General features: G+C 42.0%; 1 protein-coding gene across 1 annotated transcript in view; it reads right to left on the bottom strand.

Moving 5' to 3' along the window:
• Positions 1 to 18,450, bottom strand: part of LOC120043873 (opioid-binding protein/cell adhesion molecule-like) — a 265,357-nt gene that overhangs the window by 82,729 nt on the left and 164,178 nt on the right. The window contains exon 3 of the mRNA XM_038988477.1: positions 12,497 to 12,622. Coding sequence (XP_038844405.1) covers positions 12,497 to 12,622 — 126 coding nt within the window. The remainder of the gene's footprint in view (positions 1 to 12,496; positions 12,623 to 18,450) is intronic.

Below are 18,450 nucleotides of genomic sequence, written 5' to 3'. Positions count from 1 at the left end.
TGACTGAAACATGGCTTAAGCCTGATGAATTTACTGTGTTAAATGAGGCCTCACCTCCTGGTTACACTAGTGACCATATCCCCCGTGCATCCCGCAAAGGCGGAGGTGTTGCTAACATTTACGATAGCAAATTTCAATTTACAAAAAAAAAAATGGCGTTTTTGTCTTTTGAGCTTCTAGTCATGAAATCTATGCAGCCTACTCAATCACTTTTTATAGCTACTGTTTACAGGCCTCCTGGGCCATATACAGCATTCCTCTCTGAGTTTCCTGAATTCCTATCAGACCTTGTAGTCATAGCAGATCATATTCTAATTTTTGGTGATTTTAATATTCACATGGAGAAGTCCACAGACCCACTCCAAAAGTCTTTCGGAGCCATCATCGACTCAGTGGGTTTTGTCCAACATGTCTCTGGACCTACTCACTGCCACAGTCATACTCTGGACCTAGTTTTGTCCCATGGAATAAATGTTGTAGATCTTAATGTTTTTCCACATAATCCTGGACTATCGGACCACCATTTTATTACGTTTGCAATCGCAACAAATAATCTGCTCAGACCGCAACCAAGAAGCATCAAAAGTCGTGCTATAAATTCTCAGACAACACAAAAATTCCTTGATGCCCTTCCAGACTCCTTCTGCCTACCCAAGGACGTCAGAGGACAAAAATCAGTTAACCACTTAACTGAGGAACTCAATTTAACCTTGCGCAATACCCTAGATGCAGTTGCACCCCTAAAAACGAAAAACATTTGTCATAAGAAACTAGCTCCCTGGTATACAGAAAATACCCGAGCTTTGAAGCAAGCTTCCAGGAAATTGGAACGGAAATGGCGCCACACCAAACTGGAAGTCTTCCGACTAGCTTGGAAAGACAATACCGTGCAGTACCGAAGAGCCCTCACTGCTGCTCGATCATCCTACTTTTCCAACTTAATCGAGGAAAATAAGAACAATCCAAAATTTATTTTTGATACTGTTGCAAAGCTAACTAAAAAGCAGCATTCCCCAAGAGAGGATGGCTTTCACTTCAGCAGTAATAAATTCATGAACTTCTTTGAGGAAAAGATCATGACCATTAGAAAGCAAATTACGGACTCCTCTTTGAATCTGCGTATTCCTCCAGGGCTTAGCTGTCCTGGATCTGCACAGCTCTGCGAGGGCCTGGGATCGGGAGAGACACTTAAGTGTTTTAGTACTATATCTCTTGACACAATGATGAAAATAATCATGGCCTCTAAACCTTCAAGCTGCATACTGGATCCTATTCCTACTAAACTGCTGAAGGAGCTGCTTCCTGTGCTTGGCCCTCATATGTTGAACATAATAAACAGCTCTCTATCCACTGGATGTGTACCAAACTCACTAAAAGTGGCAGTGATAAAGCCTCTCTTGAAAAAGCCAAACCTTGACCCGGAAAATATAAAAAACTATCGGCCTATATCGAATCTTCCATTCCTCTCAAAAATTTTAGAAAAAGCTGTTGCGCAGCAACTCACTGCCTTTCTGAAGACAAACAATGTATACGAAATGCTTCAGTCTGGTTTTAGACCCCATCATAGCACTGAGACTGCACTTGTGAAGGTGGTAAATGACCTTTTAATGGCGTCAGACCGAGGCTCTGCATCTGTCCTCGTGCTACTAGACCTTAGTGCTGCCTTTGACACCATCGATCACCACATTCTTTTGGAGAGACTGGAAACCCAAATTGGTCTACACGGACAAGTTCTGGCCTGGTTTAGATCTTACCTGTCGGAAAGATATCAGTTTGTCTCTGTGAATGGTCTGTCCTCTGACAAATCAACTGTACATTTCGGTGTTCCTCAAGGTTCCGTTTTAGGACCACTATTGTTTTCACTATATATTTTACCTCTTGGGGATGTTATTCGAAAACATAATGTTAACTTTCACTGCTATGCGGATGACACACAGCTGTACATTTCAATGAAACATGGTGAAGCCCCAAAATTGCCCTCGCTAGAAGCCTGTGTTTCAGACATAAGGAAGTGGATGGCTGAAAACGTTCTACTTTTAAACTCGGACAAAACAGAGATGCTTGTTCTAGGTCCCAAGAAACAAAGAGATCTTCTGTTAAATCTGACAATTCATCTTGATGGTTGTAAAGTCGTCTCAAATAAAACTGTGAAGGACCTCGGCGTTACTCTTGACCCTGATCTCTCTTTTGACGAACATATCAAGACTGTTTCAAGGACAGCTTTTTTCCATCTACGTAACATTGCAAAAATCAGAAATTTTCTGTCCAAAAATGATGCAGAAAAATTAATCCATGCATTTGTTACTTCTAGGTTAGACTACTGCAATGCTCTACTTTCCGGCTACCCGGATAAAGCACTAAATAAACTTCAGTTAGTGCTAAATACGGCTGCTAGAATCCTGACTAGAACCAAGAAATTTGATCATATTACTCCAGTGCTAGCTTCCCTACACTGGCTTCCTGTTAAGGCAAGGGCTGATTTCAAGGTTTTACTGTTAACCTATAAAGCGTTACATGGGCTTGCTCCTACCTATCTTTCCGAGTTGGTCCTGCCGTACATACCAATACGTACGCTACGGTCACAAGACGCAGGCCTCCTAATTGTCCCTAGAATTTCTAAGCAAACAGCGGGAGGCAGGGCTTTCTCCTATAGATCTCCATTTTTATGGAACAGTCTGCCTACCCATGTGAGAGACGCAGACTCGGTCTCAACCTTTAAGTCTTTACTGAAGACTTATCTCTTCAGTAGGTCATATGATTGAGTGTAGTCTGGCCCAGGAGTGTGAAGGTGAACGGAAAGGCTCTGGAGCAACGAACCGCCCTTGCTGTCTCTGCCAGGCCGGTTCCCCTCTCTCCACTGGGATTCTCTGCCTCTAACCCTGTTACAGGGGCTGAGTCACTGGCTTGCTGGTGCTCTTTCATGCCGTCCCTAGGAGGGGTGCGTCACTTGAGTGGGTTGAGTTACTGACGTGATCTTCCTGTCTGGGTTGGCGCCCCCCCTTGGTTTGTGCTGTGGTGGAGATCTTTGTGGGCTATACTCGGCCTTGTCTCAGGATTGTAAGTTGGTGGTTGAGGATATCCCTCTAGTGGTGCGGGGGCTGTGCTTTGGCAAAGTGGGTGGGGTTATATCCTTCCTGTTTGGCCCTGTCCGGGGGTTTCTTCGGATGGGGCCACAGTGTCTCCTGACCGCTCCTGTCTCAGCCTCCAGTATTTATGCTGCAGTAGTTTATGTGTCGGGGGGCTAGGGTCAGTTGGTTATACCTGGAGTACTTCTCCTGTCTTATCCAGTGTCCTGTGTGAATTTAAGTATGCTCTCTCTAATTCTCTCGTTCTCTCTTTCTCTCTGAGAACCTGAGCCCTAGGACCATACGTCAGGACTACCGGGCATGATGACACCTTGCTGTCCCCAGTCCGCCTGGCCTTGCTGCTATTCCAGTTTCAACTGTTCTGCCTGCGGTTACGGAACCCCTACCTGTCCCAGACCTGCTGTTTTCAACTCTTAATGATCGGCTATGAAAAGCCAACAGATTTATTCCTGATTATTATTTGACCATGCTTGTCATTTATGAACATTTTGAAAATCTTGGCTCTCTCTAATTTTCTCCTTCTCTCTTTCTTTCTCTCGGAGGACCTGAGCCCTAGGACCATACGTCGGGACTACCGGCCGTGGTGACTCCTTGCTGTCCCCAGTCCGCCTGGCCTTGCTGCTATTCCAGTTTCAACTGTTCTGCCTGCGGTTATGGAACCCCTACCTGTCCCAGACCTGCTGTTTTCAACTCTTAATGATCGGCTATGAAAAGCCAACTGAGATTTATTCCTGATTATTATTTGACCATGCTTGTCATTTATGAACATTTTGAAAATCTTGGCTCTCTCTAATTTTCTCCTTCTCTCTTTCTTTCTCTCGGAGGACCTGGGCCCTAGGACCATGCGTCGGGACTGCCGCCCGTGGTGACTCCTTGCTGTCCCCAGTCCGCCTGGCCTTGCTGCTATTCCAGTTTCAGCTGTTCTGCCTGCGGTTATGGAACCGCCACCTGTCCCAGACCTGTTGTTTTTCAACTCTTAATGATCAGCTATGAAAAGCCAACTGAAAATTATTCATGATTATTATTTGACCATGCTTGTCACTTATGAACATTTTTGAACATCTTGGCATAGTTCTGTTATAATCTCCACCCGGCACAGCCAGAAGAGGACTGGCCACCCCTCATAGCCTGGTTCCTCTCTAGGTTTCTTCCTAGGTTTTGGCCTTTCTAGGGAGTTTTTCCTAGCCACCGTGCTTCTACACCTGCATTACTAGCTGTTTGGGGTTTTAGGCTGGGTTTCTGTACAGCACTTCGAGATATTAGCTGATGTACGAAGGGCTATATAAAATAAAATTGATTGATTGATTGATTGCTGTCTCTCTGGGCACATATACAGTACATTCAACACCTAGGTGCTTACACTGATTTCTCACATAGATGCATATCAAAAATCAGGTTACAGACCAGTTAAGTAGGCCTAAGACCCAAAGACATAACGACTACAGCACAATCAGTAGGCTAGTTATCGGTTTCGTAGGTTAGGCTTGGACTGAACCTACAGGACAGTAGATCTCCAGGAAGAGGTTTGGGCAGCCCTTCTTTATGCCCTTAAAAAACAGATCTTCTGTAAAAGCATGAAGCAAATTGGGCCATGCTCATCCAAGACAGTACCAATAATTACATCAGGTAAAAGCCTTTTGCCAGTGGTAGACAGGACATTGGCCAATGTCTTAACCCAAACCTTAGAAGAAAACCTATGCTCATCCCTGCATGTTCACTTTACATTGTATACAATCCATTGCTGTTTGTAGAACTTTCCCATCCCACTGGGTAAGCAAACCTTTAGCATTCTGACTTTTCTCCCCACTGATTACGTGATCACTCCACTGACAGACAGCAATCAGTAATAATGTAAGATTGTTCCCATTGAAAGACATATCACAGCAAATGGAATGCCATACGTTTTCCCCTGTATAATAGTCTGATTGCCACTCATCATGAGAGCTGCCAAGAGCCAAAAACGTCAGTCCACAATGCCATAGAGCTGTCAATCATCCACTGACACTGCCAAATTAGAGGGCAAAGACCTTCAAGCCTCCAACAGGAACTTTCCTAACTGGCAATTTTGTCTCCCCCAAGAAACAAATTAGAACACAATTTGGAAATAAAAGTGGATCGTTGAAGGAAAGTAGACAACTTGATTGACGGCCGCTGTCACTTCTGTGTTGTCTGTGCTGTGTCGTGTAAAAATAGCAATCTTACAACAACATTGAATGGGAGAGTGGATAAGGCAGCAAAAAGAATATCAAGCTGTTGATCAGATTGTGACAGTGCAGCAGGCACGGTGTAGGCCGCACAATGCAGCACTCATTTGCAAACTGCAAAGTCTTTAGTATTTACCATCGTTTTAAATTAGGAATGTCCAATATGAAGTTTCTGACAGTTGGACGAATGGACACTGGTAACCTCCTCCATATAACATGTGCCCCCTTTAATGGCCCACATTGATCCATTTGGCCCGGCAGTGCATTGTCCTCTACATGCACTGTTTTCCTCATGCATACATCTTCTAATCCTTTTAGAGAGGCTGGCAGCCAAAGATGAAGGGGCAGCGTTGAATAATTCACGGTTGTCCCCGATAAAAAAGAAGTGGAGACACAGGCTTGTAGTGCACTGAATCAATATTAAACTTGAATTGATCACATGCAAATAAGGGAATGACTGAGGGCAACTACATATACGGTATTAAGGGAATGGCTGATGCCCCCCCCCCACTGGGATGTGGACTGTAAAATGTCAACAGCAGTATTGAAAATATAATTTAGCTAATATTGTTCTCAGTGATGGCTGCTCTCCTGTCCTGTCACTTGTCATCCTCCACACTGTGAGGTGAGGTGCCTTTCTGCTTCAGTAGCTGCTTCAGTTACATTTCCTCATGTTCTTGGCTGACACCACTGAATGTGATACTCAATATTCACACCAGATAGAATAATTCCCATTCGATGCCTTGGAGGTTCTCTCATTGATTGTTTGATATTTAGTCATGCTTGTTTAGCTCAGTTATGTATAATTTGGTTTATTGGACTTATTTTCAAATGTGTAGTCAAAATATAGCCCGGTCACTTAGCAGTCACTTTACTGCAATTCTTACAGACATAAATGCTTTTTGGGAGTGGTCCATAATCAGAAGCGACAGAGATGGAGGCAAACTGGGAAAAGAGTGGAGAAATGTCACTCTAGAACGCATTTAAGTTCCTACACACGTCTGAGAATTTCTTTCCGAGGCAGCCAAACATCCCTCATCTTCTTCCTTTCTTTCTTTCATTACAGCTCGCACATAAATGCCAAGTAAGATAACCCGCCATATCTCTGCATTTCCCTGACATTAACAGACAGTCTCAGCTAAAGACATTGCTTATTGGTTTTCACAGAAGTGATTTGTGATGCTTTTGTTGGTGCTGCGTGTCCGTCTATGGCTCCTATAATGACAAATAAATTAATATTGGTTTCCTTTCTCTGTTATTGCCCAATTCAATAGAGTAGAGTTGGTAGATCAACATTGCCACCATAATGTATGCATTGCATTGAAATGGAGTATGGTTTTAATTACACTCAATTCCAATCACGCAGAATGACACCATCTGGTTTGTTGGTGCTGGTTTATTCATACAGGGCTTTCATTAAACAGTTACCCTTTAACTCTGGGTTGTAATGAGACAAAAGTTAGCAGGAAAATGATGATATTCAATTTAAATATTGGAAAATCTGGGCATTTGTTTTAGGGTGGTTGTTTAATAAGGATTGGCCCCTTTTTTTCAATTTTCGCCTAAAAAGACATATCCAAATCTAACTGCCTGTAGCTCAGGCCCTGAAGCAAGGATATACATATTCTTGGTATCATTTGAAAGGAAAAGCTTTTAAGTTTATGGAAATATTGAGAATATAACACATTAGATCTGGTAAAAGACAATACAATTTCTTTGTACCATCATATTTGAAATGCAAGAGAAAGGCCATAATGTATTATTCCAGCCCTGGTGAAATGTAGATTTTGGCCACTAGATGGCAGCAGTGTATGTGCAAAGTTTCAGACTGATCCAATGAACCATTGCATTTCTGTTCAAAACGTTGTATCGAGACTGCCCAATTGTGCCTAATTTGTTTATTAATAACTTTTCATGTTCAAAACTGTGCACAATAGCATGGTATTATTTCACTGTAATAGATACTGTAAATTGGACAGTGCAGTTAGATTAAAATAAGTCAAAACTTCTTCAGGATCGGTGGGCCCCCTACGGGATGGTTGAGCTAACGTAGGCTAATGCGATTAGCATGAGGTTGTAAGTAACAAGAACATTTCCCAGGACATAGACAGATCTGATATTGGCAGAAAGCTTCAAATCTTGTTAATCTAACTGCACTGTCCAATTTACAGTAGCTATTACATAATCCAAGTCCTTTATACTGCAGAATTATATGTTTATGCATTGTTTAAAGGAATTAGGGCAAGCAAATTGGCTTGTCCCAGCAGTGATGAGTACACGGCAGATTGGCCAGTGTTACCTAGTGTTGATTTTTCAGTGTAACATTTCTAGTGTTGATTCTTGCGGTAAATTAACTCTGTAAATGTTAAATGAACACTCATTGGTGTAAAATAACCCCAGTGTTGGTATTACGTTGAGTGTGAGTGTGTCAGTCTTACTCTGTGGAGAGTAAAACATTCCCATCAAAACCACACACATCATTATCGTATTTCCCAGCATGCTTTACTGCAGGTATATTTTTTGGGGATCATTCTTATTATATGTGTTTTTACAAGTACATTGTTTGATTGATTAATCTTATGCTACACATATATAATAACATACATTTTTCTTAAGTAATCCAATCAGTTAGTTAGTTTTATTCCACCCATTACTGAAATGGTTATTCCAGTTTAAAGGGTTTTGGTAGTCTCCTTTATCAATGTTTATAACTCTGATATTCAATCTGAATGCAGGTTGTGGTTGAATGAAAACTCCCACTGTTCGATATCCTAACTCTTGCTGGATTCCAAAAGGAATTATACATCAATTTGCAAGCCAGCATAATGTGACTTGCAGGCCTGATGTGGCCTGTAAACAATGAGTTTCAAGCCACTGTATTAGGGTAAAACTAGGCCATAAAAGTAAGGTTTTATGAGATATGTAATGTATTGTCATAAAGAGTTGAATTTGAATGATAACATTTGCCTAGGAACTCACTTGGTGAAGGCCAAAGGACTGAAAATGAATTCAACAACCATGTCTATAATATTGTAATGTCCTTAACCCAACATTAAGCGACCTTGTCAAGAGATGCGGACCTCTTGGAGTAATGGTTAAAAATACTATATGAGCATAACACCATTGGTGCAACTATATAAACTTCGTAGTGTTAAAAAAACCTTTGATGTGTTATTGCATAACACTAAAAGGGTTAATTCCCTAACACTGACAATGTGTAACAGTGTCAGCATTAAGCACCACACTGTCAATTTAAAGAGTTACTGAAACTGTTTTAACTGTACAGAAATGAAACAAACATATAATCATAATATTGGTCTAAAATACTGTATCAAATTCGCAGTTAATGCTTCAAAACCAACTTTATAAGAGGTTTTAAAAATAGGTTCTATTTGACTCACATTTCTATTACGTAGAGTAAGGCATTGTTGGTAAAATTTCATGCATGTAGTCAATGAATGATTAATAAAATGATCCAATAGATCGCTAGGTAGGTCGTCATTGGAAATGAGAATTTGTTCTTAACTGACTTACCTAGTTATATAAAGGTTAAATAAAATAGGTAGTCTCATAAAAATTGCCATCAGGCAGTAAATCACAGTTAGTACATCATTTGGCAAGTGACTTCACTGACATTTTCAACCTCTCCCTGTCTGAGTCTGTAATACCAACATGTTTCAAGCAGACCACCATAGTCCCTGTGCCTAAGAACACCAAGGTAACCTGCCTAAATGACTACCGACCCGTAGCACTCACGTCTGTAGCCATGAAATGCTTTGAAAGGCTGGTCATGGCTCACATCAACACCATTATCCCAGAAACCCTAGACCCACTCCAATTTGCATACCCCACCAACAAATCCACAGATTATGCAATCTCTATTGCACTCCACACTGCCCTTTCACACCTGGACAAAATGAACACCTATGTGAGAATGCTATTCATTGACTACAGCTCAGCATTCAACACCATATTGCCCTTAAAGCACATAAATAAGCTAAGGACCCTGGGAATAAACACCTCCCTCTGCAACTCGATCCTGGACTACCTGACGGGCCGCCCCAGGTGGTAAGGGTAGGTAACAACACATCCGCCACGCTGATCCTGAACATCGGGGCCCCTCTGGGGTGTGTGCTCAGTCCCCTCCTGTACTCCCTGTTCACTCATGACTGCACGGCCAGGCACGACTCCAACACCATCATTAAGTTTGCTGATGACACAACAGTGGTAGGCCTGTTCACCGACAACGATGAGACACCAGACCGTGTGATGCAAGGACAACAACCTCTCCCTCAACGTGATCAAGGCAAAGGAGATGATTGTGGACTACATGAAAAGAAGGACCGAACACGTCCCCCGTTCTCATAGACGGGGCTGTAGTGTAGTGGATTGAGAGCTTCTAATTCCTTTGCGTCCACATCACCAACAAACTAACATGGTCCAAGACAGTTGTGAAGAGGGCACAATAAAACCTATTCCCCCCCAGGAGACTGATAAGATCCTCAAAAGGTTTTACAGCTGCACCATCGAGAACATCCTGACGGGTTGCATCGCTGTCTGGTATGGCAACTGCTCTGCCTTCGATCGCAAGGCACTACAGAGGGTAGTGCGTACGGCCCAGTACATCACCGGGACCAAGCTTCCTGCCATGCCACTCTATACCAGGCGGTGTCAGAGGAATGCCCGAAAAATTATGGGGTAGAAGCTGTTTAGAAGTCTCTTGGACCTAGACTTGGCGCTCCGGTACCGCTTGCTGTGCGGTAGAAGAGAGAACAGTCTATGACTAGGGTGGCCTCTCTTCTACCGCACAGCAAGCGGTACCGGAGCGACAAGTCTAGGTCCAAGAGACTTCTAAACAGCTTCTATCCCCAAGACATAAGACTTCTGAACAACTAATCAAATGGCTACCCAGACTATTTGCATTGCCCCCACCCTCTCCTACGCTGCTGCTACTCTCTGTTATCTGTTATTATCACTTAATTATTAAATGTTTTCCCCCTTTTTCTCTTGTCTCATCGCTGCAACTCCCATATGGACTCAGGCAAAGGTCGAGAGCCATGCGTCCTCTGAAACACAACCCAACCAAGCTGCACTGCTTCTTGACAACGCACATCCAACCCGGAAGCCAGCCGCAACAATGTGTTGGAGGAAACACCTCACACCTAGCGACCTGGTCAGCGTGCACTGCGCCCGGCCCGCCACAGGAGTAGCTAGTGCACGATGAGACAAGGATATCCCTATCGGCCAAACCCTCCCTAACCCTGGACGACTTGTGCGTCGCCCTATGAGCCTCCCGGTCGCGGCCGGCTGTGGCAGAGCCTGTGCTCAAACCCAGAATCTCTGGTGGCACAGCTAGCACTGCGATTAGACCACTGGGCCACCCGGGAGGCCCTCATAGTCACTTTAATAACTCTACTTACATGTACATATTACCTCAATTACCTCGACACCGATGCCCCTGCACATTGACTCTGTACCGGTACCCCCTGTATATAGCCCCGCTATTGTTATTTACTGCTGCTCTTTAATTATTTGTTATTTATATATATTTTTTTGTTGTTGGTATTTCTTAAAACTGCATTGTTGGGTAAAGGCTTGTAAGTAAGCATTTCACTGTAAGGTCTCCACCTGTTGTATTGTTGCCTCCAGTCATCCTGGCGACGAACTGTTTCAGTTTCACTCACCCAATATGTTGGACAAAAACGGATGAAAAGGGCAGTGATTGGGAATCTCAACACAATCAATCCAACTATGTAGTATGTGGCTAAGGCTATTGCTTATCTATTCACTCTTTATGCAGGTCTACTTATTATGCCAGCTAGCTACAGTCTATGACTTGATAGCTCAATCATTAAGCTAGCTGGAACCTAAAATGACACAGAGCCATGTACTGTAGCTGCTGGAAGTAGCTGCTGGAAGGATGTCATGTCATCGCCTGGAAGTGGGTGAGTGTCAGACTTCTTCTGCAAAACTTTTCCCCAGTTTCGGTGGCTACAGCCATTTGGTTAGCTACCAAGAAATGTGACTCATTCACTAATAAAATAGCTAATCATCTACTCAAACTTGAACGACTGTTAGCATATCTCATAGTTGTCCAAATGTTTTTGGCATCGATCAAATGAGCAGGCAGGCCAGCTATAAATCACATCACTTGTTAAAACGTTGGTTATTATGGGATTGGGGCAGGCTGCTGAAGGCGGGGCAGGGAACAATTCGTCATTGTATTCAAAGTGCAATTTAGACTGGCAACTACACGCTGAAAAGTGTGAGGGTTTATCTACCGTCCCCTTTGCTAGATTTGAGCTAATATGGCTCAGGCTAATGTTGTTGTTGTTGTTGTTGTTGTTGTGCATAGGCAACTGAGGGATAAATAGCCTACTTCTTGTTTGTTGGATTCAATTTAAAGTTCCCAAAAGTAAGACGTGGTATTTATATATTTGCAGAAAACCATTCAGGTTTCTTTTGTGACTTTGGCTAGTGCTTTCTAAATAATTATCTAAACAAAGTTGCATTGTTCTGCTGCCTGTAAGCACAGTCCAGTAGCGCAACATCAATGTGAATGGCATAGGCTATATGGCATGGTCTTTTTGCATAACAGGTCTACTCTAGCTGTGATTGGTAATGGAGCACCGGGTCTGTGTAGAGTCTGACCTGGACAAGACTGACAAGTTTTATTTGCTTTTATTTACTGCAGTGTCTATTAATTGCCCAAACGCATGGCCACTTGCTCATTCATTACTATAGAATTTTCACAAACACCGACTACTTAATTTCCAAACAATCTATTAATAATGAAAACATGAACATGTGCATATCTATGACCTCGTCACAAAATGTCATTACATTTGATGGTGCTAAATCTGTGTCAATTCCTCTTTAACACTGAAAAGTGTGGAACCATATACACACTGGTCCAGGGTAAATTTATAAAATGTTAATTACCTTAGATTTGAGCATCTGTGGCCTCCATTTAAGAACATCCTCAATTACTTAAAATGTGTCATTGGTGTAACCATCATTGATGTTACTACTCCTAGCCTACTGCTTAAAAATGATTGAAAGTCATTAAGCTGCCATATCAGTTGATTTAGAATAGAACAATTATGTTAATTTGATCAAAAATGACATGCCCAAATGCCACTGCAATTCAAGAACGACCCACCTCAAAGGTTTGCAGAGTTAGTATTGGTTGAGGCCCTGTCTTACCTTTTGCCGAGCGATGCTTCCATATGATGTTGGGTTCTGGTCGTCCAATGGCAAGACACATTAGAGTAATGTTGCTGCCCTCGTTCACTGTGATGTCCGTCGATATGTTTGTGATCTTTGCAGGTACTAAGGAAAGTGGAGGAAAAAAACATAGTACTTTCAATTATAATTTCATTCAATCATTCAATTATACATTTAGTAAGAATATAGGTACAGTACTTTTGTTAGGAAAATGTTGACCTCATCTCAACCATCACAATTCAAACCATCAAAACTATGTGGTAAGCTTACAACTCATTTATGGTCATTACCATGTAGAACATTGTACATTCTCATGAGACACTATATCATGTATAAATGTATAAATATATACTTTAGATAGGCATATGCCATTTGAATGTTGGATTTCAGTTTGCATTGACTGCTATGTGGGTGTAATAAAAGTCAAACTTGAACCTGGACTTACATGTTGCAATTGTCACATCCAGTGTAGCTAATAATGGTTATTATAATGGATAGGAAAGGCAGATAGGTAGGTAACCAGTGACTGGGGACCATGGGGTGAGTGGTTTGCTCTCCTACATCTCATTGACCTTTGGATCTCATGCTCTAATTATTATGCATTTCTAATGTTCATTTTTGGCTCATTTAGGGGACAGTTCCTAACCTACCTTTAAATGCCACAGAATATCTTTCTCCAATCCTTACAGATTTGGCTTGTCACCTAAAACCCTCACAAACTTTTACAGATGCACAATTGAGAGCATCTTGTCGGGCTGTATCACCGCCTGGTATGGCAACTGGACCGCCCACAACCGCAGGGCTCTCCAGACACATCACCGGGGGCAAACTACCTGCCCTACAGCACCCGATGTCACAGGAAGGCCAAAAAGATAATCAACAACCACCCAAGCCACTGCCTGTTCACCCCGCTACCATCTAGAAGGCGAGGTCAGTACAGGTGCATCAAAGCTAGGACCGAGAGACTGAAAAACAGTTTCTAGCTCAAGGCCATCAGACTGTTAAACAGCCATCATTAGCACAGAGAGGCTGCTACCTACATACAGACTTGAAATCATTGGCCACTTTAATGAATGGAACACTAGTCACTTTAATAATGCAACTTTAATAATGTTTACATATCCTGCATTACTCATCTCATATGTATATACTGTATTATATACAGATGGCAGATGGCAGATGGCTGACAGCATGTATGGCGTCGTGTCGGTTGCTGATGTCAACATTGTGAACAGAGTGCCACATGGTGGCGGTGGGATTATGGTATGGGCAGGCATAAACTACAGACAACTAGACAACTAGGTATCTGTGACCAACATATGTATATCTGTATTCCCAGTCACGAGAAATTCATAGATTAGGGCCTAATGAATGTATTTAAATTGACTGTAACTCAGTAAAATATTTGAAATTGTTGCATGTTGCGTTTATATTTTAGTGCAGTGTAGTTCGTCTTTATGTATAGTCAATTTCACTTAAGAATTTGGTGCTGGAAATATCCGTTTTGTTGAACTCAGCTTTTGCAAAGTAAGCATCTGAAGATGGTCAACACAACATGTAAAAATCAGAGCCTGATTTTAGTTACAGACACCTTAATCAGCCATCACTGGTTCTTATCACATCAATAATGCCATAAGTACATTACAAACCATCTCCAACCCTCTATCAACCTTAGCCGGTCAACAGTAGCAACAGCAGTCAAGTGCTTTCAAAACAGGTATAACACCTCAACCAAGGAATCTGACATTTTGTTGTAAAGCGAAGGGACACGCTAAACTACACTGCAACTCCCTCAGCGGGTCTTAACCTTTGGCAGTCTACTTTCCCTCAGTGTGACTTCAGAGCGAGGAGACCTGACCAGACTAACTGGCTGATGAAAAGCAGGGAGCAGAGTCTACACATCTCGGCCCTCCAATTCTCCTGCTGAGATGAATGGGCTGGAGAGTCTGTGAAGGAACAGTTGACCGTAGTCTAGAGGGTTGAGATCATTGTGTCAGCATTTTTCATGCTGCGGTTGGGAGCGGGTAGTAAGACAGACAACATTGGGCTGAAACTATATTTTGTCGTCCCGCAGATTATTTGGAAACGGTCGTCTTTCTGCTTTGTGTGAGTTAGCCTAGGCCTACCTATTGTATTAAATGCACAACTTTGTCGCATTATTCACACACTCTCAAGATTCGCTGCTTCAAGTTAAGTAGCCTACCTCTCCTCTCCTAGTTGGTCGTGAGAGATCAAGTGTGCCTAGTATACTGTATGTGTGGTCTCAATTAAATAGTGTAGGATGCCTATGCATGGGCGGAGAATCACGTAGCATTTATCTTTCCAATTCAATTAAATATGACAATGAATATCCCATTGAGCATGGTAAGTTAAAATTATTAATTTGGATGGTGTAACAATACACACAGTCACTACAAAGATACTCAGTTATTGGAGAGGAAGGAAACGCCTCAGGGATTTTACCATGAGGCCATTGGTGACTTTAAAATAGTTAATAGCTGTGATAGGAGAAAACCGAGGATGCATCATCAATATGGTAGTTACGCCACAATACTAACCTAATTGACAGATGAAAAGAAGGACGCCTGTACAGAATAAAAATATTCCAAAACAAGGCACTAAAGTAATACTGCAAAAAATGTGGCAAATCAATTCACTTTTTGTCCTGAATACAAAGTGTTATTTTTGGGGAAAATCCAATACAACACATTACTGAGTACCACTGTTCATATTTCCAAGTATAGTGGTGACTGCATCATGTTATGGATATCTCTCTAATCGTTAAGGACTGGGGAGTTTTTCAGGATACATTTTTTTTATGGAATGGAGCTAAGCACAGCCAAAATCTTAGAGAAAAAACCTGGTTCAGTGTGCTTTCCACCAGACACTGGGAGATGAATTCACCTTTCAGCAGGACAATAACCTAAACCACAAGGCCAAATCTACACTAGAGTTGCTAACCAAGAGGTAGTGAATGTTCCCGAGTGGCCGAGTTACACTTTTGACTTAAATCTGCTTGAAAATCTGTGACAAGACTCGAGTCTTGGTTGTCTAGCAATGATCAAAACCAATTTAACAGAGCTTGAAGTCTTGGGAAAATATTGTGCAATCCAGGTGTGCAAAGCTTTTAAAGACTTACCCAAAGGTGATTCTAATGTGTATTGGCTCTAGGGTGTGAATAGTTATGTAAATGAGATGTCAGTATTTCAATTTCAATACATTTGAAAAGAATCTACAAATATGTTTTCACTTTTCCATTATTGGGTATTGTGTGTAGATGGGAGAGACACAAATTAAATGAATCCATTTTGAATGTAGGCTGTAACACAACAAAATGTGGATTAAGTCAAGGGGTATGAAAACCTTCTGAAGGCATTGTATTTGTCTCTGCCTGCAAATCATCCTCATAAAAGGTAGGCTATATCCTTTAAACAAAACGTAGCTCAAGAGAAAGTGCAAGTGTCCGCTTTCATCATTGTTGCTGCTTCAAGTTTAGTAGCCATACGTGTGAGATTAGGTGTGCGTTTGGTGTCAATTAAATAGAGTAGGCTTACTTGTCCCAAAATTGCTGTCACATACGCATAAAATAACATTACGGGACTGCGGTTGGGTTCGGGACCAGCTCTTTCAGTAGCGCCCAGCGGGTGTGGGCAGGTGCGGTATGAAAACCTGCAGGTGCGGGCGGGAGCCAATGACTAAATAAGTCCTGCTCAAACCTCTACCTAAGTCATCTAGCTTGATCATGGCGGTTGCCAGAGATTAAAACATGCTCAGTTGCAGTGCCCTGATGGTAGTCAGAAATCAAGACCCCAGGAAATGCGTCACTCTGTTCATGTCAGCACAGCGAGGGAGGGAGCTGATAATCAAGGTCTGTGGATGTTGGAAGATCTCTTTCGGGTGTTTATTTCACAATGGAGCTTTTCAATTTTCTGTTCTTATATGAATGGCTCCAAATGGAAAAAGTTACATACAGTTGAAGTGGGAAGTTTACATACACTTAGGTTGGAGTCATTAAAACTCGTTTTTTAACCACTCCACAAATTTCTTGTTAAACAAACTATAGTTTTGGCAAGTCGGTTAGGACATCTACTTTGTGCATGACACAAGCAATTTTTCCAACAATTGTTTACAGACAGATTATTTCACTTATAATTCACTGTATCACAATTCCAGTGGATCAGAAGTTTACATACACTAAGTTGACTGTGCCTTTAAACAGCTTGGAAAATTCCAGAAAATTATGTCATGGCTTTAGAAGCTTCTGTTAGGCTACTTGAAATAATTTGAGTCAATTGGAGGTGTACCTGTGGATGTATTTCAAGGCCTACCTTCAAACTCAGTGCCTCTTTGCTTGACATCATGGGAAAATCAAAAGAAATCAGCCAAGACCCCAGAAAAAAATGTAGACCTCCACAAGTCTGGTTCATCCTTGGGAGCAATTTCCAAATTCCTGAAGGTACCACGTTCATCTGTACAAACAATAGTACACAAGTATAAACACCATGGGACCACACAACCGTCATACCGCTCATGAAGGAGACGTGTTCTGTCTCCTAGCATATTGTGGTGCGATAAGTGCAAATCAATCCCAGAACAACGGCAAAGGACCTTGTGAAGATGCTGGAGGAAACAGGTACAAAAGTATCTATATCCACAGTGAAACGAGTCCTATGTCGACATAACCTGAAAGGCAGCTCAGCAAGGAAGAAGCCACTGCTCCAAAACCGCCATAAAAAAGCCAGACTACGGTTTGCAACTGCTCATGGGGACAAAGATCATACTTTTTGGAGAAATGTCCTCTGGTCTGATGAAACAAAAATATAACTGTTTAGCCATAATATTCATTGTTATGTTTGGAGGAAAAAGGGGGAGGCTTGCAAGCCGAAGAAGACCATCCCAAACGTGAAGCACGAGGATGGCAGCATCATGTTGTGGGGGTGCTTTGCTGCAGGAGGGACTGGTGCACTTCACAAAATAGATGGCATCATGAGGCAGGACAATTATGTGGATATATTGAAGCAACATCTCAAGACATCAGTCAGGAAGTTAAAGCTTGGTCGCAAATGGGTCTTCAAAATGGATAATGACCCCAAGCATACTTCCAAAGTTGTGGCAAAATGGCTTAAGGACAACAAAGTCAAGGTATTGAGTGGCCATCACAAAGCCCTGACCTCAATCCTATAGAAAATTTGTGGGCAGAACTGAAAAAATGTGTTTGAGCAAGGCCTACAAACCTGACTCATTTACACCAGCTCTGTCAGGAGGAATGGGTCAAAATTCACCCAACTTATTGGGGGAAGCTTGTGGAAGGCTACCTGAAATGTTTGACCCAAGTTAAACAATTTAAAGGCAATGCTACCAAATACTAATTGAGTGTATGTAAACTTCTGACCCACTGGGAATGTGATGAAAGAAATAAAAGCTGAAATAAATCATTCTCTCTACTATTATTCTGACATTTCACATAGTTAAAATAAAGTGGTGATCCTAACTGACCTAAGACAGGGAATTTTTACTCTGATTAAATGTCAGGAATTGTGAAAAACTGAGTTTAAATGTATTTGGCTAAGGTGTATGTAAACTTCCGACTTCAACTGTAATTTATCATTAGCTAGAAATTGTCGAAGACTCCAGCCACCCAAGTCATATACTGTTCTCTCTGCTGCCGCACGGCAAGCGCCAAGTCTGTGACCAAAAGGCACCTGAACAGCTTCTACGACAAAGCCATAAGACTGCTGAATATTTTATCAAATTGCTACCCGGACAATTTACATTGACCCCCTTAATTATTTATTTAATTATTTATGTTAACTGACTCGCTCTGGCTCTATGCACACTCACTAGACTCTACCCCCCCCCCCCCCCCCCCCACACACACACAAACCCACATGCATGCATATTGATGCCACACACACACTTACACATAGACACAC

Source organism: Salvelinus namaycush, chromosome 3 (assembly GCF_016432855.1).
Source record: "Salvelinus namaycush isolate Seneca chromosome 3, SaNama_1.0, whole genome shotgun sequence".
NCBI lineage: Eukaryota > Metazoa > Chordata > Actinopteri > Salmoniformes > Salmonidae > Salvelinus > Salvelinus namaycush.
This window is presented reverse-complemented; position numbering and strand designations above follow the sequence as displayed.